General features: G+C 44.8%; 1 protein-coding gene across 4 annotated transcripts in view; it reads left to right on the top strand.

Annotated features, from left to right (window-relative positions):
* The first annotated feature begins 2429 nt into the window (after positions 1-2429).
* Positions 2430-22760, top strand: part of CUNH16orf70 (chromosome unknown C16orf70 homolog) — a 29741-nt gene continuing 9410 nt past the window's right edge. Inside the window, exons 1-9 of one of the 4 annotated variants that reach the window (XM_035025030.1) lie at positions 2430-2520; positions 2615-2735; positions 8774-8856; positions 13637-13720; positions 17512-17555; positions 21094-21173; positions 21451-21545; positions 22125-22222; positions 22309-22421. In XM_035025030.1, coding sequence (XP_034880921.1) covers positions 2672-2735; positions 8774-8856; positions 13637-13720; positions 17512-17555; positions 21094-21173; positions 21451-21545; positions 22125-22222; positions 22309-22421 — 661 coding nt within the window. In that variant the 5' untranslated portion in view covers positions 2430-2520; positions 2615-2671. Of the gene's footprint in view, positions 2736-8773; positions 8857-13636; positions 13721-17511; positions 17556-21093; positions 21174-21450; positions 21546-22124; positions 22223-22308; positions 22422-22760 lie in introns of those variants that run through there. The other 3 variants (XM_035025031.1, XM_035025032.1, XM_035025033.1) reach the window with 3 other exon arrangements.

Here is a 22760-nt window from a genome sequence, read left to right as displayed (position 1 = left end):
CAGCTCTTATATAGGAAAGGGGAAGTTGGGAAGGCTATTATAAACAAAAAGTCAATTAGAGTAAAATGGGAGCTCAAAGTATAGTGGCTTTGGCTGGGCTGTTGCCCACAGAGGAGGAAACCTTTCTTCCACCTGGCTGGTCAGTAAAATAGCACTATCCTATCCTAATAATCCTATTCTAATATGGATTTACAAGGCACATCTGGTCCTGTTGGGTATGCAATCCACCACCAGGAGTAGGATGTCTGAGCTCCCCCTGCTGGTCTCCTGCTTCCATTCTAAAGTTTCCTTTTTTTTTTTTTTTAAGATCTTATTTAATTTTAGAGAGGGAGAAAAAGCTCATGGAGAGACAGAGGGAGAGGGAGAGATTCTCAAGCAGAGATAGGCAAGGCTCAATCTCATGACCCCAGTATACGACCTGAGCCGAAATCAAGAGTTGGCTGCTCAACCAACTGAGCCACCCAGGTGCCACCCCCCCCCCCCAGGGAATTTCTTAGGGGCTTTCCCACCCTTGTTCTTCCTGTTACTTGGATTTTCCAAACTAAAAATCCTTTTCATGTTGTTATCCAGTGTGGCTTTCTCTGTTGTCTTTCCTCTCCCACACCCCCACGTGACCTGCCCCAACCTCTTTGTTCACCAGAAATAAGTCCCTCCAAGTGTTTTTTGAATATAAGAACCAGTCCTAGTCTGGTTGGATTTGAGTTCAATTCAAACATTTTAGATCAACTAAGATTACTCCTCATCAATGTCAGATTTCTTTCCAGGTCTACTCCCATGCTATTTAGGCCAGCGGCCCAACTGACCTATCCTAAACTGATCCCATCCACATATAAGGTAATCTATCCACATCTTTTTTTTTTTTAAAGATTTTATTTATTTATTTGAGAGAGAGAGAATGAGAGAGAGCACAGGAGAGGGGGGAGGGTCAGAGGGAGAAGCAGACTCCCTGCCGAGTAGGGAGCCCGATGCGGGACTCGATCCCGGGACTCCAGGATCATGACCTGAGCTGAAGGCAGTCGCTTAACCAACTGAGCCACCCAGGCACCCTAAGGTAATCTATCCACATCTTTAATGCTTGCCATGCATAGTAAGAAGTAAATATCCACCTTATCCCCACTCCCTGTATTAGGTATTATTGATATTTTTTGGTTTATCTTTCCAGAAAGGTTCTTTTGGTATGGACAATGTTTCTTTTATTTCTGTTTCACATACTACTATACAGTTTACACCTGGCTTTTTTCTATTAGCACTCCTTCCACATCAGCATACAGGGATATACTTTGCTTTTTAAACGTATTCTATTACATATATCACAGTTGAGTCAGCCACTTCCCTACCGGTGGACATCTCAATGACTCAGTTCTATTGTTTGGCATATGATGTGGCAATGGACATCCTTCTCCGTGTTGTTTTAATGCCAGTGGCAGTGACTTCAAGTTTTGATGGAGCCTCCCAAGTTACATTCCTACCAAACCAGTTCGAAAATTTAGCATGTCATTCTCTCCCCTGCTAAAATCCTTCCTCGGAGGGGAATGTAATGGAAAGAACTTGGATTCTACCACTGAGGACCACAGGCCATTTACATCTCTGGGCCTCGTTTTCTTCACTCGTAAAGTGAGGTAGAATCTGACATCTCAGGGTGGTTGTGAGAATCAAGAGTCCGCTTCCATGAAGGCTTAGCTCTAAAAGAGGTCTGATTCCCTTTTAGTTTTTGAGTGCCCCATGCCATGGGCCAAAAGCTCAGGCAGAACAGGCTAGAAAAGCCCCTCTTCCGACCTGTAGATAATGAGAATGAGGCACAAAGGGCACCAGACGTTTGGTCAAGACCACACAGTGTTGGGGGCAAAGCTGACTCACCAGAGGCTGAGCTGCTGCCAACGACCTCTGGATCCCGGCCCCAGGGGGCTGTACACATCTTGACTAGGTCAGCTGAGGTCTGTCCTAGCTGCTCCCCATTCTACCTATTCCTCTCACCCAACTCCCCACTGTCCCTACGCAAACACTCGAGCACATTCCGCACTCACTTGAACGTCGGTGTACTCCCTCCCCGCTGGGCCTCAGACGTTGCACCCTCGGAACTCGCCTTTTGCACCCAGTGAATGTGAGGGGGCGTACGTACGTGTAGAGGGCTGACGGATTTGTAGAACACGTCACATTTGTGTGTTGCGTGGTGTGCACATCCTTGTGTAGAGATGTGAAACGTGTGCAGTGGGGTGTGCAAATGTGGTGATTCGTGGAGTACGGAGGTCCCGTTCCACCAGCGCCCACCCTTCCCAGCGGTACAGTCTGATTTCCCTCAGCCTTCGCCTCGACTTTCACACCATTTTGCGCGTGCGCGACTCCTCTTTGGGCTCCTTCCCCCCCCCAACCTGCGATTGATATCCCGCCTTCGCCCCGCCCCCGCCACGCTTTACGACCCCGCACGCCAATTTTGCTGCAGACGCTCCGGCTGCCGCCGCTGCCCCTGCCGCCGAGGGTTTTGCCGGTGAGGTGAGCTGAGCTGAGCTCTGCTGACCTGAGGTGTGTTTTTGGGCTGGTGCCGCCGGCGGCCGAGGAGTAGGTGGAGAGCCGGGCCAGCGGGGACGGCAGGTCAGTCGCTGCTTTGTTTCCCCAGCTTCGGTCCCGTCTGCGTTGCTGCAGGGAGGCCGCCCCGGCCCGGCGAGCTGAACCAATGCTGGATCTGGAGGTGGTGCCGGAACGCTCTTTGGGGAACGAGCAATGGGAATTCACCCTGGGTGAGTGTGGGATCCTACCGCAGAACCTTACCCTGCTTCTTACCTCCAGGCCTTTCCTGCCTCTGGTCTCTGCCCCTTATTCCCCTGCGCCCGCGGGTCCTCGCCTCTTCCGTCCTCTTGGCTCTTTGGGCTCCAGGCACTAAGTTACCCGTTTCTACCGGCCAGACTCGCTAGTCTGTCGCTGGTCCTGACCTTGACGCCCTCGCCTCACGCCTCAGCAGGGCTCCTTCTGGGGCAGTGGTACAGTAGTAATAATAACAACAATGGCTGACACGCCCCAAACACTTACTCAAGGCTAGACCTTGCTTCTTTGCGTAATTATCTCAAGTATGCCTCCTTGGGGTTTGAGGGTCCGTACTGTTGTTTTTTCTATTTCCATTTTACAGACGTAATAGCTAAGAAGTGACTGACACCCTTAAACGCCACAGTAGTACGTCTCTTTTTGCTTTTCTGGGCTGTAGGTTGCCTTGTCCGTAGGGGAAAGCTAGGGTCAGATCCCATAATCACATGTTAGGGATCTAGTCAAGGGAGGTAAGAAGAGTTTGTGCATTAAAGGAACTTGTTACTTGTTTCCTTCTCCTTTTCAGTGTGGTCGATGTGTGGTGTAATCCTAAACCCAGACCTTAGCAGAGAGAGTTGAAGGTTTAATGAAATAAGAGTTCAGGGAGAGTAACATTTAGTTTGTATAAAATGCAGTTTGGCCTTTTTGGGGGTTTTGGCCCAGTATTAACTATTCCCAACGTCACTACCTTTATATATACAAGTATGTGCATTCAGTGACTCCAGTGTATGTTTACACTTACCCAGCACTAGGAAAAGGGGGTGTGGAGCAGATGTTGGTGCTCTTTGTGCAGACTTCAGCTTTTGTCCCACTAATTTGGGCTACTGGACTGAGTGACCTGCTCCTTTGGGCTATTAACTCATCCTTGAATCTGGAAGACTCTTGTCAGTGGAGACAGGCTAGATGAGAAACTGCACAATAGATGCTGGTAGGACCCTGCTGGTGCTAAGTGTCTCCATGAACTAACTGAACTACAAGCCTCTGGGTTATAGGAGCCAGTTTTATAGAGAGGTCTTAGCCAGTTTCTCTCATAACTTACACCACTCCTGCAGAGTTCTTCCCAAAATTTTAGCTGGTATGAAACACTTTGGCCTCTTGTGAAGCACCAAGAGCTTGATTGGGAGGCCAGTAATACATTTGCCTTCAGACCCATTCATATGCTGATGCTGTTTGCCTTCTATTGAAGAAAGAACCTCCCCTACACACAGCTTCTCATACCAGTACTTCACAGGGCAGAGAGAGAACCACAACCATAACTTCAAACTGCTTGATGGTGCATGCATGTAGTTTGTGAATCTCGGTGGTACAGTCTCTTGGCCAAAAGTAGTGATTAGAATGTCATTTGAGGGGTGGGTGGCTGGCTTAGTCGGTAGAGCATGCAACTCTTGATCTCGGGAGTTGGGAGTTCCAGCCCCACATTGGGGGTAGAGTTTACTTAAAAATAAAAATAAAAAGAATGTCAGTTGAGACCAGGATTTCCCAAAAAAGCTGGGTGGAAGAGCAAGGCTTCTTCTGTCACCTGTTGTTTAGATACCTTAACCCCCATTCCTAACTTTGCCAGTTTCCAGGAATCAAGGGTTTGGGTAGTTCTTTCAAACTGTCTAAATATCTAAATGGCAACAACAGTGAAAAGGGCATTTCTGTACAGTGGCCCAGAATTGAACTTTGAGGGAAGCCTCATAGAGGTGGCTTGGCCTTGATGATTCTCTGGTGGGTCTTAAAAATCAGCCTGGTTCTGTTGGTAAAGCATGTGACTCTTGATCTCAGGGTTGTAGGTTCAAGCTCCACTTTGGGTGTAGAGATTACTTAAAATCTTTAAAAAAAAAAAATCTGCGGTTTTAAAGCGTGTCTGCCTGAAAGATGACAGTTATTTTAATTTCCTTAAGCCTTTTAAAAAAAAAGAAAGAAAAAGATTTTTTTCTTCTCTCTCAGTCTTCTCCCCAACCCTCAACACATGTAAGCTGAAATTGGGGCTGATAGGTAGGGATAGATCTAAGAAGTGGATCTATGCTTTAGAATTACATTCCTAGGCTAGAGAACTAGGCAATGCTTAACTAAAGTCACCACAACCCTGTAAGGTAATCTCCATTTGCCACATGAGGAGCAGGCTCAGAAAGGTAGAGATGATAAAAGTAGGTACCTGAACAGGGAATTCCTGCTTCCCACTGCTCTGCCCTTCTGAGGATTGGCTCAGCTTTGTCTCTGTTCTTTCTGGAATCTGCAAATGCAGATGCATCTAGCCCTTGCCATCATCTGCCTGGCATCACAGTGGGGAGCTGCATCCAGCTTCTTGGCTTCCTTCCTGACCTTTGTGTCATGTTGGGAGATGAGGGAAATGCCAACAACACTGACAGGAAAACCTAGGCAAAGAGGAAGCTCTGAGAATCCCACTGATGGCTTGACTAGTGGTGGAATAAAGGCAGTACAAACTTGAAATGTTTTCAGTAAGGCTTGGAGAATGTATTGGTGTGGAGGCATGTATCTGAATTGTTATAAACTGAAGCCTCACTCCGTTTAAGGCAGCGTATAAACCTTTGTGGACTCTGCTTACAAACATCAAAAATTGGGGGCCCCTGGGTGGCTCAGTCGTTAGGCATCTGCCTTCGGCTCGGGTCATGGTCCCAGGACCCTGGGATCGAACCCCACATTGGGCTCCCTGCTCCGCGGGAAGCCTGCTTCTCCCTCTCCCACTCCCCCTGCTTGTGTGCCCTCTCTCGCTATATCTCTATGTCAAATAAATAAAATCTAGAAAAAAACAAACATCAAAAATTGAATAAGAAATGGTCATATACCCTGAAGAGTTTAGTGTGAGGGAAGGGTTATAGAAATAGTTCATTATATTAAAATGAGGTAGAGGCTGTATAGGGTGCTTTGGAGGGGAGAAAAGACTCGAGACTCAGGGAGGGCTTTCTATCTACCTGCAGTAGTCAGTACCATTCCTGGAGCCAGTGAGCACCAGGAAAGCCCTATCAGAAATCTGCCAGATTTGTCTTCTACAGTGTCTCTATAGATACAAATCTTCCAGTCAAATTCAAAACAAAACAAAACAATGGGAAAGATTGTGTGTGTAGGGAACTATAAGCAGTTTGGTATTCTAATTAGAGCGTGATATACTAATGGAAGAAGAAAATGGGTTCTCCAAATTCCCAATACTCTTTGGTGGTAACTGCCTGGGACACTACTAAGGAGTTTGGGGTCCAATGGAAAAGAGGGTGAAGTGAAGATTAGTGAAGTGTGTTGTGGACATGGGTTTAGGAAGAAAGTTAGAGACTAGATTTGGGGAGGTGGAGAAGGAATCTAGAGGTGACTGGGTAGATGTTAGAGGTATTGAGACCCAAAATACAAAAGAGAACTCAGATTGAAAAGAAGATGAAAAAGTCACTGTTACAATCTGTCAACTTTTTATTTGCCTTTAGGTTTATACAGAAAAGAGATTGAGATGTGAGAAACTAGGTGGTTGGTTGGATGAGTGAATGAGGAATGGGCAGAAGGAAATGTTGCCCATCATAGAGACCTGGCAAGTTAGAGGAACAGCAGGAAAGAGTGATGTTAGTAGAGACAGGATGAGAGTGCTCAGAGTGAGAGTGTGGTCACCGGGGTCTATGGTACAGGATTTACGTGTCCCATAATTGCTTTGTTTCACTCCATCAGAGCCCAACAGATACATAGGACCACCTACTATTGTGCCAGGCACAGTGATTGGGTGCTGGGGATGCAGCAGTAAGACAGATAATGTTTCTGTCCTCGAGGTTTAGAGGAGACTAACAGATAAGTAAACTGGATGGGAGGCTTTATTAGATAAGGCAGTTGGGGAAGTGAGATGTGAGTAAGACCTGAAGAATGAGAAGAAACCAACTATGGGAGGAACATTCCAGCAGAGTCTGAGCTAGCACAGAGGCCTAAAGGAGGAAGGAGTTTGACATGTGCTGGGAACAAAGGGAGGCATGATGAGCAGTGGAAAGAAAGATGGAGGTAGACAAGATCCAGAATATTCAGGGACTTTAGGTGATGGCTTGTTGTTTTGAGATTTATTGCCCTGTAATGGGAAACTCTTGGAGGGTTATAAGCAGATAAATGATGAGATCTATAAGACATAAGATGTGTACAGTTTAGAAGGCTGACATACAGTCTGTACCCTTTTTGGGGCTAGGTAGCTCTGTTAGAACTGGGACAGTGCTCTAGTTTCTTTGCCATACATATGGTTGGTTCCCTTTAGAGGACTTTTGTAGCCTGCCTTTATCAGCAGCTGTGTGACAACTGATCGTTGTAGCTGCTTTGTCTCCTCCAGGTGGGTTCCTCCCCAGGTGACTCAGGACCTGAGGACCCGAAGATTCCAAGGCCAGGGATTTGATGTGGTTAAGTGGAGAAGAATCCTTCCTTGAGAAACTGATTTATGCCATGTGGGTCAGAGAAGCCATGTGGCCTTCTGTTTCTCAGCACCTAACACATGGATGTTTGCCCATTGTTTTGGGGAGAGACAGCACAGATGCTCCTCCATTTCAGGAATGGCAAAGCTGAGTGATGCGTCCAATTTGTTCATATTCTCAACAAACATTTATTAAGCCTTACTATGTACCAGGCCCTATGTTATAGAAGGCGGGAAAGTGCCTTGTGTTAAGGTCTGGTTTCCTCCAACTTTCTTCAAACTGTAGAATGGACCATCAAATGAAGGCAAGGTTAGATCATTGTTTAAATGTAGATAGACCATGTGTTTTTATAACCTTCTGTTATTTGTGTGTAAACTCTTTTCTGCACATCTCTCCTAGAATCAGAGGTAAAGTGATCTTGAATGTGAGCCACTGTGCTTACTTGAGGTCATATGGTGGTCCCTCCTTCTCCCTTTCTCTTACTACCTACTCCATTACCCATCAGCTTGGCTGAATAAATATTCAACAGCCACTATGTGGTCAACCCTGTACTGGGTGCTGGGGATCCAGAGAGTGGTGAATAATACAACATTGCCCTTGGAGTCATAAAGCTGTGAGTCTTTGATTTGGGATTTTGTCTGGGACTTTGTTTTGGATTGTCTCTCTGTGAGTTTCTTCTTGTTTGAAATATAATGGACTCTGAAAACATACTTTTTGGTAGTCCCTGGGATCTTAGAGATATTGTTGGGATTTGGATTTCTTAAATTGGGGACATATATAAATTAGTTTATAATGGGCCATGAGTTCAAAGATCAAGTATTAAGACTTAGAGGATTTGTGGTTTGGTAAGTAAGGATCCAGTGAAATTCTTAGTAAAGTAAGTTGGTTCTGGTAGATGTGTGATTTTTTTTTTTAGATTTTATTTTTATTTATTTGAGAGAGAGAGAATGAAAGAGCATGAGAGGGGGGAGGACCAGAGAGAAAAGCAGACTCCCTACCGAGCAGGGAGCCTGATGCGGGACTCGATCCTGGGACTCCAGGATCATGAACTGAGCCGAAAGCAGTCGCTTAACCAGCTGAACCACCCAGGTGCCCAGATGTGTGATTTTTGACTTTTTAAATGAGCCCTTACAAGTCATGTGCTCCTGCAGACTCTCATTTGAAAGATGAGGAGACATGCCAGAAAGAAAGAGAGGAAGGAACCTGCCCTAGGTAATACGTAATTCATGGCAGAGTGAGAACCAGAACCTGGTCTCCAGATCCAGTCATGCAGTCAGTGCTTTTCTCACTGTTCTTTGGTTCATGCTGACTTTGCCTTCTGTGAGCCCTTTTCCTGCTTGGGATCAGGACAGTAGTTCTCATTCCCAGGAATCTCTTTTATATATTCACTCCCTCCCCTTATACAATCCAGTTGTTCCCTTAGTGCTTGCTGCTAACTTTATTCTAGCTCTTGCTGCTACTGAATTTTTATTTACTTATATGTTTATAGACCTTAGTGGCCCCCGCCTCCCACCCCAGGCTTTACTGCACGGTCTAATGCCTAGTATGAAGATAGATGTCAGGAAATGGATAGCCCAAGTAACCACACAGGTGTCCTTGCTTTATTTCAGGAATGCCTCTGGCTCAGGCAGTAGCCATTCTTCAGAAGCACTGTCGCATCATCAAAAATGTCCAGGTTCTCTACAGTGAACAGGTGAGTGGTAGCTGCTTTGTTTACTGAAATAGCATTCCTCATCGTTGAGTCACATCCAGAGGTTGATGCTCTGGGAGAGACACACTGGCAGGGATTGCTTGGTCATTGTGTTTGAATGGGAGAATCTCTAGCACTGGTCAGTCACCAAGTACATTTTCTTTGATTCTGAAACTTCGTCTTGATAATCTAGTGCTGCCAGGTTTGGAAGAGCACTAATAACTGAACTTGTTTTTTGATGTGTTTGACTTATCTACTGGTACTTAGACAGGGATATTTCATTGGGAGGTCACCTCAGGGACTATCTTGTCTTCTAGGGTGCTTGCCTTGCACTTTTTCATTTAAAATAGTCTTTTCTGCTTTGTTGATTGGTTTGTGTTCAGAGTTGTTGCCGTGCAAATTTCTAGCCAGCAGAGCACTCCAGACTTGAAAAGAAGCAGGTATAGCTCACTACTTTAATGAGAATGATCTGATACATGAGATCATACGTCAAAATAATTGGCTCCAAATTAATGGACATAGTTCATATTTTGCTCTTTATTTTTTTTTTTTTGGTCTGATTTGTCGTGGTCTCTATTAAATGTTGGTCAGTTGTGCCAGGAATTAACCCCTATCATATAATGTTGCATGTATCTACAAAGACCTTTCCCATTTCCAGAAAGAATATATATGTTACACCAGAGTACTTTCTGAACATCAAGATTTTTTGTGTTTGGTTTTATATGTAAAGTTAGAGACTATTTTTTATGGGCTTTTAGAAATAGGATTCTTTATCTCTCTAAAAATGCAACCTACCTTCTACTGAACTCTCTGAAACCTGTGATTCTTCTGCGACACAGACCATGTGTTGCTGTGTGGAGCAGCCTTTATGGTGCCCTATGTGTCACAAACCTCAGGGAATAAATAGATTCTGTATTGTTTTGTTTTGGTTTTGGCTGTTTGGTTTTTTTATATTTTATTTATTCGACAGAGCACAAGCAGGGGGAGTGGCAGAGGGAGAAGCAGGCTCCCCACTGAGGAGGGAGCCCGATGCGGGGCTCGATCCCAGGACCCTGGGATCATGGCCTGAGCTGAAGGCAGACGCTTAACCCACTGAGCTACCCAGGCACCCCAGGGAGTAAATAGTTTTGAGCCTATACATGCTACTGCATGTCCTCACTCGCTTTTCTGAGACTTTCTACGTACTGTTTTGATGATTTTAGTTCCCTTTGTTCCAATTAGTTTCAGATCCTAAAGCAAATGACAGTTTATTTATTTATTTTTTTTTAAAGATTTTATTTATTTATTTGAGACAGAGAGAATGAGAGAGACAGAGAGCACATGAGAGGGGGGAGGGTCAGAGGGAGAAGCAGACTCCCTGCTCGGCGGGGGGCCTGCTTCTCCCTCTCCCCCTCCCCCTGCTTGTGTTCCCTCTCTTGCTGTGTGTGTCTCTGTCAAATAAATAAATAAAATCTTAAAAAAAAATGTTGTGGATTAGAGGTGAGTGAGATTTCTGTGAGGCTTTCTAGTTTGGCCTAGTGCCAGGGTTGAGCCTCTCATGTATGTCCAGACATTAAACTCTGCAGTACAATACTCCCCTTCCAGCCCAGTGAGAGAGACCCTATGTGAAGGGTCTTCCTGAGACAGGGAATGCATCATCTCTGCAAGTGCTTAGATATTCTTGTGGTGCCTACCACACAAAAAGGGACTTCTAAGAGTGGGCCAGGGGATTCCTTGAGCCACAGTGTCAAAGTGTTTTCTCATTTATAAAGTGACGGATGGTGACTTTTCCTCTTTGTCGTACTCGGATGATCCCTAACCTACTCTGACTTTCAGTGTTAAACCATAAGGGAATTACTCATGACGATTAGCAACCATCCAAACAGGGATAATGGGCTTGCTTCTTGAGCTTATAGCTCCTGCATATTCAGTTAAATCAGATTTGGGCACCCCAAAATTAGATACATTTGAAAATAGGCTTAACCGGTTTTTAAGAATGAAGTTTATTTCTTATTTCACTACTTTTGTTGTCTGTTGTTGCAATCTTTAGGTACACATAGTAGTTTTAGCATTAAGCTCATTTCCCCTGATATCTTCTAAGCAACTGGAATCAGTTGGAAAACATGGGTTTTTGAGTCCAAACCTTGGTTCGGATCCTTGCTCTTCCTATTTCTTAGCCATGCAACTTTTGGTCAGTTGTGCAAGGAATTAACCCCTATCATATAATGCTGCATGTATCTACATGCAACCAGTCTGGTTCTCCTTCTGTAATGTGGATATAGTTTCCTTGTAATAGAAAAATCTTTTTTTTTTAATTTTATTTATTTATTTTAAGTAATCTCTACACCCAGTGTGGGGCTCAAACCCACAACCCCAAAATCAACAGTCACATGCTCCTCTGACTGAGCCAGCCAGGTGCCCTAGAATAGAATAACCTTTTGATGAGGATCAAGAGGAGGTGGTCTCTCAGAATTCTGATGTAATGCTTCTTAAATTGGGTCCTGTCCTCCTCTGCCCTCCTTCCCTTCCTTTACCATCTGTCTCCTTGCTCCCATCAAGTGTGAAGAATAGTTTGGCCCCATTAAATGTTTCAGAAATATCTTCTTGTCTCTAGCATATCACACTTTGGAAGTTAAATGTGTATATCAAGTAGGTCCCATCTTTCTTAGAGGGAAAAGTGTTAACTAAGAGCGAACAGCTTTACTAACTGTTTCATATGGAGGACTGTATAGTTCTGGGTCACTGAAAGGGCCTGCTTAAACATAACATAGTACAGATATCCTTTGGTTCTGGAGATATAAAATACTAATAAAATGATGGTTGTGAGGATTTGCTTGCTTTTGAAAATAGACTAGTTATGTCCTGAATTGTAACCCATGTCAGGAGAAAAATGATCAGATCTTGGAAGAGTGTAAGAAAATTCAGATCCTCCCATCATTCCTCCTCCAAGCAAAGATCTTGAAGGATGCTAAAATGTTGCTTCATCCTGCTTACTGCCATGTAATAGCCCTCTCAGAAATGTGTTCTGGGGTGAGAATCAGTGACCTAACGTCAGGGTTCATTGTTGTATTATCTTGCTTGAGGCCTAATGGTTTTAGACATTCATACAGGCCTACTAGAAAATTACAGCATTCCTTCTTCTAGTGTTTGCCAGGCATGATGGTGCCACCTGGGCCTGCTACCTTGTGAAAATTATTGGCGTAGAAGGGAACAGACAGTCCGAGCTAATCCCAGAAGGCTCTTTGGAGAGAATTTTTCTTTTCTTTCTTTTCTTTTCTTTTCTTTTCTTTGTTTCCTTTTCTTTTCTTTCTTTCTTTCTTTCTTTCTTTCTTTCTTTCTTTCTTTCTTTCTTTCTTTCTTTCTTTTTCTCTTTCTTTCTTTCTCTTTCTTTCTTTCTTTTCTTTCTTTCTTTCTTTCTTTTCTTTCTTTCTTTCTTTCTTTCTTTTTGATTTTATTTATTTGACAGAAAGAGCAAGAGAGCACAAGCAGGGGGAGTGGCAGAGGGAGAAGGAGAAGCAGGCTGTCCACTGAACAGGGAGCCTCATGTGGGGCTCTGTCCCAGGACCCTAGGATCATAACCTGAGCCGAAGGCAGATGCTTAACCGAGTGAGCCACCCAGGCACCCCTGGAGAGAATTTTTCCAGGGAGGCCCACACCAGTGGCACCTGGCCTTCCAGCCTACACCTCTATCTCTGACAGCCACACTTCTGTCATTCACTGTGCCTACCTTGGGTGGCTCTATAAAGAAACTTCTAAACTCTTTTGAGAGCTATGTGCCAGTTTAAAGGAGGGACAGGGTTTTGGATGTTGGGTTTGTTTTTGTTTTTGTTTTTCTGTTGGGCAGCTTGGTTCAGGGCTATGAAATGGCTTCAGATGTCAAGCAAGTCCTTGAATTGATTGCATTAGAGCAGAAGCAGGCTAGTGATACAGACATGATGAAAGAGTGCTGTATGCTAAGTGCTGTGCTTGGTGCCCTTTCTCCTGCTATCTAGATCTATCTCTGTTCCCACAACAACCCTGGAGGGAAGGGATGATGATATTCCCATGAAGAAACTAGAGCTCATAGAAGTTTTGAGAGTCACTTAAGGTCACCAGCTCACCAGTACTCAAGGCTTGGCTCTGTCCACTGCTTTGTGCTGCTACTCCCCTCCCCCCAGACTCAGAAGAGGCAAATGTAGAAATATGACTCCTTAGATCTTAGATTTAGGCTTTTCAGAAAGAAGCACATGTGATATGGGATGGTGGGGAGAGGAAAGGAAGGAGTAAGAGTGTCATCTCATATATAAACAGTACAAGGTATTTCTTTGTCCTGGAACATGGCTTAAAGCAGTCAAAGTATACAATAGATTTCCTGTGGATGGCACAAACAGCCTGGAAGTGAATGGACATAGGTTCAGTTGTCATGCATTGAACATTACCTGACAAATTTGGGTCCTAGAGAGGCTCTTTTACCTGGTCTCTGTTCCTCGCTGATTGCTCTGTAGGTTTGATAGGTAAACCCATGCTATAGATGTGGACTCTGGACCTTCCAAAGAAAATGGCCTCTATATTCACATAATCTTGGCCCTTTCCCTCAGGTAATATTACTCAAAGCCTAGAAGAAAGAGGCTCTTTTCATCCAGTATTAGGAAGCAGCAGCTTCAGACTGGAAGCAGAGGACACTGCATTCACACAACAGTTTGTTAGTTGGGCGAGGGAGGGCTATCTGCACTTCCATAATCTCTGTGCATTGCATTTAGATTTGTAAGGTTTTTTAGTTGCTGTTGAGTAAGTTGTTCAGAGTGCTTTACTTTTTGTTTTGCAGTCTCCTCTAAGCCATGACCTCATCCTTAACCTGACTCAGGACGGGATCAAACTGCTGTTTGATGCTTTCAATCAGAGACTTAAGGTAACTATGAATGACAACTAAAGTTGCATGTCAAGCTGATTAATATGTGCTATTGTGAGATGTTTCTGAAACTAATAAGTCAGAGTAGACTCCTGTGATTCAGAGTCCCCCACAGTCTAGGGGACTAAAGCTGTACCTGTTCCCCTAAATAGAGGAAAGCTGGGGGTGGGGTGGGATGGGGTGGGGTGGGGTGGTTGGAAGGAGGCTGGAAAGGACTCCAACCCGAGGCTACAAAGGTGAAAGGGAAAAAGTGTTGAAGATTTGGGGAATATGCTATGGGGAGGGGACTCTTAAGTTATTCAACTTAAGGAAAGCGACAGAAGAGCTAAGTTATCTGGCACAGATTATTCCAAGTCTTAAAAGGGATACTAAAAATGGGGCCTAACTGCAGAATAGGACCAAAAGACTTGTTTTTGTATCTTGTTTTACTTCATTCTTAGGTCAAACAGTATGTCTTGGAAGATGAAAAATGGAACTGTTCTTCCTAAAATGCTGGGGCTTAGGGCTTAATACCACCAGCAATGAGTTGATTCTTTAACCCCCTTCAGGATATGTAAACAAACAAATTAGTGCTGTGTAGGGTTTGTCTTAATTGCTGTTCAAGTGCAGTTTACTAACACCTGTTTTCAGTCCAGGATGTTTTTAATATACTATTTATGAATGCCTGAGCTTCACAGATTAGTCATGTGACACCAGACTCATGCCTCAGAGTCACAAGGTTGAATGTGGCTCTGGGCAGTGGCATACCAGAGCAGTTATCCTGGTTAGGTTGTGCCTTTCCAGAAACTTGGGTATTTCCTAGTTCTCATCATCCCATCACAAGTGAACTGCTAAGGAGACAAGACGGAACATGGAAAAGGAATCTGTACATTGAATGAGAAGTCCTCATTATGATTATTTTTCAAAAAGCAAATGTATTAGCCCCACAACTACCTTGCCTCTCCTTGTGGACTTAGTCATCCTGTCTTCACTGACCAAAAGTGTCACAGTGGGAAAGGGAAGACAATGGTCATTAGTGTGGCTTCATTACAAATTGGGGGGAAAATAATCTGGAAACACCTTTACAAAGAGTTATTTGTCTCAGCTTGGTAAGTCCACTTTAGGAAACATAACCCCAAAAGCTTATGGGGAAGGTAATATTGCCAGGTATTTATAACAGGGCTCTTCATAGTACTGAAAGGCTGGAAATAACCTAAATGGATAAAAAAGGGGGATGGCTAGGCAGCGCATCGTAGAATCACAGCCTGGTGAGGAGAGTGTCATGTATTTAGTGAGTACTTGGTACGGGTTAGGCACATGGCTAAGTGCTTCCCATACATTTCCTAACCTAACAAGCTTGTGAGCAATACTGTTTACCAGTGAGACAATAGAGGGACAGAGGGTGAGTGGTCTGCTAAGCTTTTAACCCTGAATTACCAGTGTGTGGTGGCCCTTGGGAATAGAAATGACTTAGCTTCTGTGATGGGTTTGGGAAATAAATGTGATAAAAGCTGAAGAAAATTGAGCACACTATGGAGAAATGTGAGGAATGGGAAGTACATTTGAATGGGAAAGGAAATAAATAGAACCGTTTCTTCTGCTTTCTGTGGGGTCCCTATGAAGAGAGGGGGCTGGGGCCCTGTCTGAGCCTCTGGAAACTGGGGAAGCAATTCTAAGGTGCCCTTGGTCAGCATCAGATTTGACCTACCCCATCTGCCTGCCCTTCCATCTGAGCACTTAAGAATCCACCTCTCCCTGATGCCTTGACTCCCTGTCTGTGAGAAAGCCCTGTGGAATGAGGCTTCACAAATCTCATCCTTTACAACTACCTGTCTTTTCATTTCCTGTCTTGGCTGCTGCCGTGGCTTCTCCTCTGGGGAATTCAAGGCCTTTTCCAGCCGAGAGGATGGTAAATCATGGACTTCAGACTTCCCCAGCTGGTTGTCCCTGTGGCTCAGCAAGCTCCATGGGCCAAAATCTGCTTGTTGATTCTCCTGGTGACATGAAGGACTCCAAGATGGGTCTCTTGCCACATTTGCTGTCATACATAGGCCCTGTGATTAACTGTGGGCCACTGTTCTCCCATTAGGCAGGCAGGGTTGAAACACCCAAAATGTTGGTCTGGATTATTGGCAGGTGGGTAATAATGACACAGAAGGAATATCTTCGAGGCCTACCCCCAGGGTGAGTGGTGGGTCATCATTGGCCAGTTGTAGGGGTGGCAATCAGGGAGGCAGAGTGCCTGCACCTGCTATATAAGCGAGGCTTCTGGCTAAAGGCTGAGGCTTTCTGCCAGCATGGGGCCCTGGCCTTGGTGAAATGGCATACCAATTTGGCATGATACAGGCTTTCTGAAGGGGACACTAGGTATCTTATGAATCACAGCTGTTCCTCTGTCCTTCCTTGCATGACCTCTCTTGGCACCTCTTTTCATGCTTTCTAGCTTCATATTGCCCGTAGCTAGCTTCATAACAGTCAGACTTGACAGATGTTTTAAGTACCTTTCCTGTGTGAAATAATAAAGCCTGACCTTAAAGGGCTTAATTCCCTGGGACTGGTGAACAGCATACACAAGTAGCATAGGAGAGTTGATTGAAGTGCTGTGATGGCCCAGCAGAGGGAGTTAACTCTTAGCAGTAAGTAGGATCAGAATAGTTGCATTATAATTAAGAGGTGCCCAACTTGTGGTTCAGTGTTAGGATCATGAAACAAAGTTAGGGATGAGGTCTGGCCAAGAGTAAACTGCCTATTATGTCTCATTTTCTGTGGCAGTGCCAGATGCTTCTACACACAGGGCCCCACGGCCCCTTGTAGGATGAGCCCTCAGGGCAAGCGCACATTGAACCAGCTGTGCTTATTCCTCTACAGTGAAGGCCAGGACTCCCAACTGGAGGATAGTGGCTGGTGCTCTGGGCCCCAGCCAGCCATGCTTCTGGCTGCCAAGCCCTTGACACCATTAGCATAGAAGACTTCATAGTGCTCATTACTTGGCACCCCTAGTGACTGAGTGTTCAATACTTTTGTCTCTGCCCTGAGTTCTTGGCATTTAATCCAAGGCTGAACCCCTTGATATGACACAAGGGTCCTGAGGTTCTCCAGGTGCCCTTCAATAGTTATATATAGATATAGATGTAGATACATGAATATTGTCACACTTGTCCTAACCTAATGTAATACAACTTCTAGCAGGATATACCGCCCCCCTCAATCTTTTTGTTTTGTAAACTAAAGTATTTTAAAGCTGTTTTTTAAAGTGAATTGATTTGGGGTCTTTCTAATACGGCAAAGTGTGGAATAAAAGGAAGAGGGCTCAGTATCCAAAGGTACAGCTTTAACCTTTAAGCTACGTGATTTGTTTCTGTGGAGGGTTTCATGGTTCTGTATGTGCTGTCCTCTGTATGACCCAGTAGTAGATTAGATAGAGGAACCTTCACCTGCAGCATCCATGGACATCTGTTGAGTGATCCACTGGAAGAAGGAAAAGGAGAGGTTATGCTGTGTGTGTGGTATGGGTTTTTCCTCCAGATTTAAAAATGAGAACAAAATATAATGTCTGGTGCTTCAGGAGAAGTCTGACTAGTGATAGATTTTTTTTTCTTCACTGTTTTTTAAATACCTTTTTTTTTTAAGATTTTATTTATAAGTGATCTCTACACCCAACAAGGGGCTCATACTCACAACCCCAAGATCAAGAGTCACATGCTCTACCGACTGAGCCAGCCAGGCGTCCCTCTATAAATGTCTTTTTAGTCAGTCTTTTTCAACTGCAGAGCATTACCAGTGCTTAAACATTTGATTTTTTTTTTTTTTAGGTGATTGAAGTATATGACTTGACTAAAGTAAAGTTAAAATATTGGTAAGTTTACTCCCCCACTGGTATATGTCACAGGATTGGTACAAATGGAGTTTATCTATTACCCTCATTAAGTTAGTAAAGGAGTCCCATCCATAGCAGTTCTACGATTACAGCCTGGTGCCATGATTTCCTCAGGCAGCCTCCAAACCTATTCAGCTTTCCGGGGAAGAGAAGGAAATCTTATTAAGGACATGCTGTGTGTAGAACACTTCTCATATATGTCAGCTCATTTAATCCTCACAACAAAGCAGGGCCTCAGCTTAGAGGTGATATGACTGTCTTGTGGGTCACAGCTGCCATCCTTCCCCGCCGCACCCCCCATAGGTCTGACTCCAAAGCCTATGAATGCTAAAGCGAACGCCAAAGGGACTGCTGTTTGGGGGCCAAAAATCTACTTTTTTTTAGATTTATTGGAGCGCCTAGGTGGCTCAGGTGGGGAGCCTGCTTCTCCCTCTCCTGCTCTCCCTGCTTGTGCTTGCTCTGTTTCTCTCTCTCTCTCTGTCAGATAGATAATTAAAATCTTAAAAAAAAAAAAAAGATTTACTTATTTTAGAGAGCAAGTGCCTGCAGTGGGGTGGGGCAGAAGAGAGAGAGAGACAGACCTAAGCAGACTCTGCACTGAGCGTGGAGCCCGACCCAGGGCTCGATCTCACGATCTTGAAATCCTGAGATCATGACCTGAGCTGAAACCCAAGAATCACATGCTTGACCGACTGTGCCACCCAGGTACTCCATTGTTGTTGTTTTTTTAAGATTTTATTTATTTATTTGAGAGAGCAAGCACTGGGGGAGAGGGGCAGAGGGAGAGAGAGAAGCAGACTCCGTGCAGAGCATGGAACCCACCGTGGGTTCAAGATCACAACCTGAACCAAAACCAAGAGTTGGACACTCAACCAACTGAGCCACCCAGGCGCCCCCAAAATCTACTTTTTAGAATGAAAATGGGAATAGTCTGTATCATAAAACAAATATTTGAGCTCCCATTATGGAAAGGCACTGTGCTAGCATCCAGAATACTCCATATAGTAAGCTTCCTTAACAGGCTTCCCTTTTCCTTTGTGAGGGCATGAAAGGGCCTGATTCCTGGGGCTGGCTCAAGCAGCATTTACCGATAGAGAAGTGGATCAAGCAAATGCGTAATAGCACTGGTCCCTGCAGATTCTTTGTGTCTTTCAATTTGTTGGAGCCTTTGTACCTCAAGGTCTGGTTTCTCTTTTCCCTCTTTTTTATTTATTTTTTATTTTTTAAAAGATTTTATTTATTTTTGACAGAGAGAGTGTACAAGCAGGGGAAGCAGCAGGCAGAGGGAGAGGGAGAAGCAGGCTTCCCACTGAGCAGGGAGCCCAATGTGGGGCTCGATCCCAGGACCCTGGGATCATGACCCAAGCCAAAGGCAGACGCTTAACCATCTCAGCCCCCAGGCGCCCCATCTCTTTTCCCTCTTAAGAGTTAGTGGTAAGTAAAAGCATGGGGTCAGCCTGCCCTGGGTTCATCATTCTGTTACCGCTGACCTGGGGAGTCATTTAACCTCTCAGAGTTTGTATTCCCATCAGAGAAATGAAGCCAGTAATATGGCTGCTGGGTTAGGAAGAGGACATGAGACACTGCTGGCAAAGCATATAGCACCATGCCTGGTTAAAAAACAGGTGTTCTGGGGCGCCTAGGTGGCTCAGTCAGGTAAGTATCTGCCTTTGGGTCAGATCCTTTGCCCAGGTCCTGGGATGGAGCCCCACATCAGTCTCCTTGCTCCACGAGGAGCCTGCTTCTCCCTCTGCCTGCCGCTCCCCCTTGCCTGTGCTCTCTCTCTCTATAAGCAAATAAAACAAAAAATCTAAAAACCTACTGCTAAAAAAAAAAAAAAAAGAGGTATTCTTGGGCGCCTGGGTGGTGCAGTCGGTTGAGCATCCAACTCTTGGTTTCAGCTCAGGTCGTGGTCTCAGGGTTATGGGATTAAGCACTGAGCATGGAGTCTGCTTGAGACTCTCTCTTCCTCTCCTTCTGCCCCCCCCAAATGAGTAAATAAATCTTTAAAAAAAAAAAAAAGAGGTGTTCCATGAATTATGCTAATTTAAAAAATATTCTTAACCTTAAGCATTCTTCTAATTCTTTTTTTTTTTTTTTTTAAAGATTTTATTTATTTCACAGAGAGAGACATCAAGAGAGGAAACACATGTAGGGGGAGCGGGAGAGGGAGAAGCAGGCTTCCCGCCGAGCAGGGAGCCCGATGTGGGGCTCGATCCCAGGACCCTGGGATCATGACCTGAGCTGAAGGCAGATGCTTAAGGACTAAGCCACCTAGGCGCCCCTTACGCATTCTTCTTAAAGTCATACATGCCATATTTTCATGCTCATCATCTAAAATCACATGCTCCTCTTCATTTCCAAGCCCCTCCCCCTCAGGTGTTTCCCCTTTGCATGGGATCCATCTCTCCCCCCTCCCCCCATTCACCCAGTCTTTGAGTGCTGGCTGTTAAGAAAACAAGCTGCTTGGGGCGCCTGGGTGGCTCAGTTGGTTAAGCATCGGACTCTTGGTTTTGGCTCAGCTCATGATCTCAAGGTCCCGTGTGGGGCTCTGTACTCAGAGTGGAGTCTGCTTCAGATTCTTTATCCCTCTCCCTCTTCCCCTCCCTGCTCGCCCTGTCTCTCTCAAATAAATAATAAAATCTTAAAAAAGAAAGAAAGAGGGCGCCTGGGTGGCTCAGTTGGTTAAGCGACTGCCTTCGGCTCAGGTCATGATCCTGGAGTCCCTGGATCGAGTCCCGCATCGGGCTCCCTGCTCTGCAGGGAGTCTGCTTCTCCCTCCGACCCTCCCCCCTCTCATGTGCTCTCTCTCATTCTCTCTCTCTCAAATAAATAAATAAAATCTTTAAAAAAAAAATTTAAAAAAAAAGAAAGAAAGAAAAAGAAAACAAGCTGCCTTGCTTGGCTATACTGTTCCTTTAAGATGTCTATCCCCTTTTAAGAAAGTTCCTTTTGAAGCCAAACTATTAGTAGGCATCCTAGGAAAACACATTAACACTTTCTATTCCTTTGGCCATTCTTTATCCAAGTCCAAATGCCATGGGGCTGAGACTGAATTTATTTCCTTCTAAACTGCCTGATGACCCCACATGTCTTGGGAGGCCCTAAGGATCAATTCTGTCTGTCAGCCTCAGGAGACTTGACTTGTTCTGACTTAAGTAATTATTCCTCACATAAAAGTTCTTTAATTAAACTTGTGTTTTGGCATACTTGTAAACTCACCTGCCTATGTTTTAAGAATAACTCTTGGGGCGCCTGGGTGGCTCAGATGGCTAAGCGTCTGCCTTCGGCTCAGGTCATGATCACAGGATCCTGGGATCGAGCCCCACATTGGGCTCCTGGCTCAGCGAGGAACCTGCTTCTCCCTCTGCCTCTCTCCCTGCTCATGCTTTCTCTCTCTCTCTCTCTCTATCTCTGTGTCTCAAATGAATAAATAAAATCTTTAAAAAAAAAAAAAAAAAGAATAACTCTTCCAACCACCATCTTCAGTGATTTGAAAAGCATCTTTGTTTTTCAGTGGAGTGCATTTTAACTCTCAGGCCATAGCTCCCACCATTGAGCAGATTGACCAGTCTTTCGGTGCAACCCATCCTGGAGGTAAGCCCAAGTCCATCTGATTCCTTTCATCATCTGTCACAGCCCATAATGATAAACCTAGCAAGTGATCCCATCCCAACCCCAGCACCCCTGAAGCCAGGTTCCTGTAGAATTTGAGGGTTGATAGTTGGGTGTGAAGGAAAGCTCCTCCCCCTTTGTTTTCAGCCTAGGAGGTCAGTTCAGGAATCAGACACAAGGAAGGTGTTGCCAAGCTGGTCTGTGTTCACATTTTCTGATGCCATTCAACCATGTCATTTTCTCCTTCCCATTCCCACAGTGTACAACTCCGCTGAGCAGCTCTTCCACCTCAACTTCAGAGGACTGTCTTTCTCTTTTCAATTAGACTCATGGACCGAGGCTCCCAAGTACGAGGTTAGCCCTTCCCTTCCTATGGTATTTGTCACCCAGTATCCAGGTAATATGGACCCAACAGACAGTGCCACTGGGGACGCTGGATAGGTAGCCTTTCTTTGGTTTCCTCATCTCTCAGGTCTTCAGAGGCCAGGATGGGCACAGTGGGTGGGGTTGATAGCAAGAACAAAGCCCAAGCCGGCATTCCCAGGAATGGGCACTTCCCACTGCAAAGTGAGGTCAGGCTCCCTTTTCAGAGAGAAACTCAGTTGTGCCTTGGTTTAAAATTCCAAATCACTGTGGTTTTTAGCAAATTGTTTCATTCATCCTTAGGTAGCAACATCCTTAGGGTCGTGAAATGATAGATGTTTGTAAAGCTTCCATTTTATTAAAGAAAGCATTCCTGTAATTTCTTCTTGATGAAAGAAAGAAAAACTAAGTAAAATTAAAGATGAACCTCTATGATGGGGGGAGTTGATTGACATGGAGCCGGGTTTGACTGTGTGCTTTGACCTGGCCCAGGGGCCTGGGGAAATGCCAGAGCCTGGCTCCGATGGCCTGCAGTGTGCTCTTAGTAAAACTGTTGTCTTATGTTTGCAGCCCAATTTTGCCCACGGTCTAGCTTCTCTCCAGATACCCCACGGGGCGACTGTGAAACGAATGTACATCTACAGTGGAAACAGCCTACAGGATACAAAGTATGTGTAGGGAGCACAAACTTCACGGTCCCTGGGCTCCCTGGGAGGGAGGGCAAAGCCTCTGCTCATTCTGTGCCTGCCTCCAGGGCTCCCGTGATGCCCCTCAGCTGTTTCCTTGGCAATGTGTATGCTGAGAGTGTGGATGTCCTTCGAGATGGAACTGGACCCTCAGGTTTACGACTTCGGCTACTTGCTGCAGGTCAGTTAACTTGCCTTGGGGTGGTGAATTCTCCATTATATCCATGTTGAGACGATCTAAAATCCCACATGCTTAGAGATAATTGGCATAAGACAACGTGGATATTTATGGTTAAAGCTTTGATTTAAATTTGTGAAGGGACAAGACATAGTTTTATCATTGGCAAATCTTAATAAATGACAGTAACACTGCTTCCCCTAGGATGTGCATAAGCCTTCTGTGTGCTTATGTAGTTTTGCAGTGCCTCCCAGGCTGTTTACTGGAGATGTGTCTTATGGGCTGCGATATTGGTCTGTTCTCCCCTTTTCCACCTTTTTTTTTTTTTTAAAGATTTATTTA

The sequence above is a fragment of the Mirounga leonina genome, unplaced genomic scaffold (genome assembly GCF_011800145.1).
Source record: "Mirounga leonina isolate KUSES-001 unplaced genomic scaffold, KU_Mleo_1.0 Mir_180, whole genome shotgun sequence".
Lineage (NCBI taxonomy): Eukaryota > Metazoa > Chordata > Mammalia > Carnivora > Phocidae > Mirounga > Mirounga leonina.
Note: the sequence above shows the minus strand (reverse complement) of the source record. Positions and strands in the feature narration are given on the sequence as shown.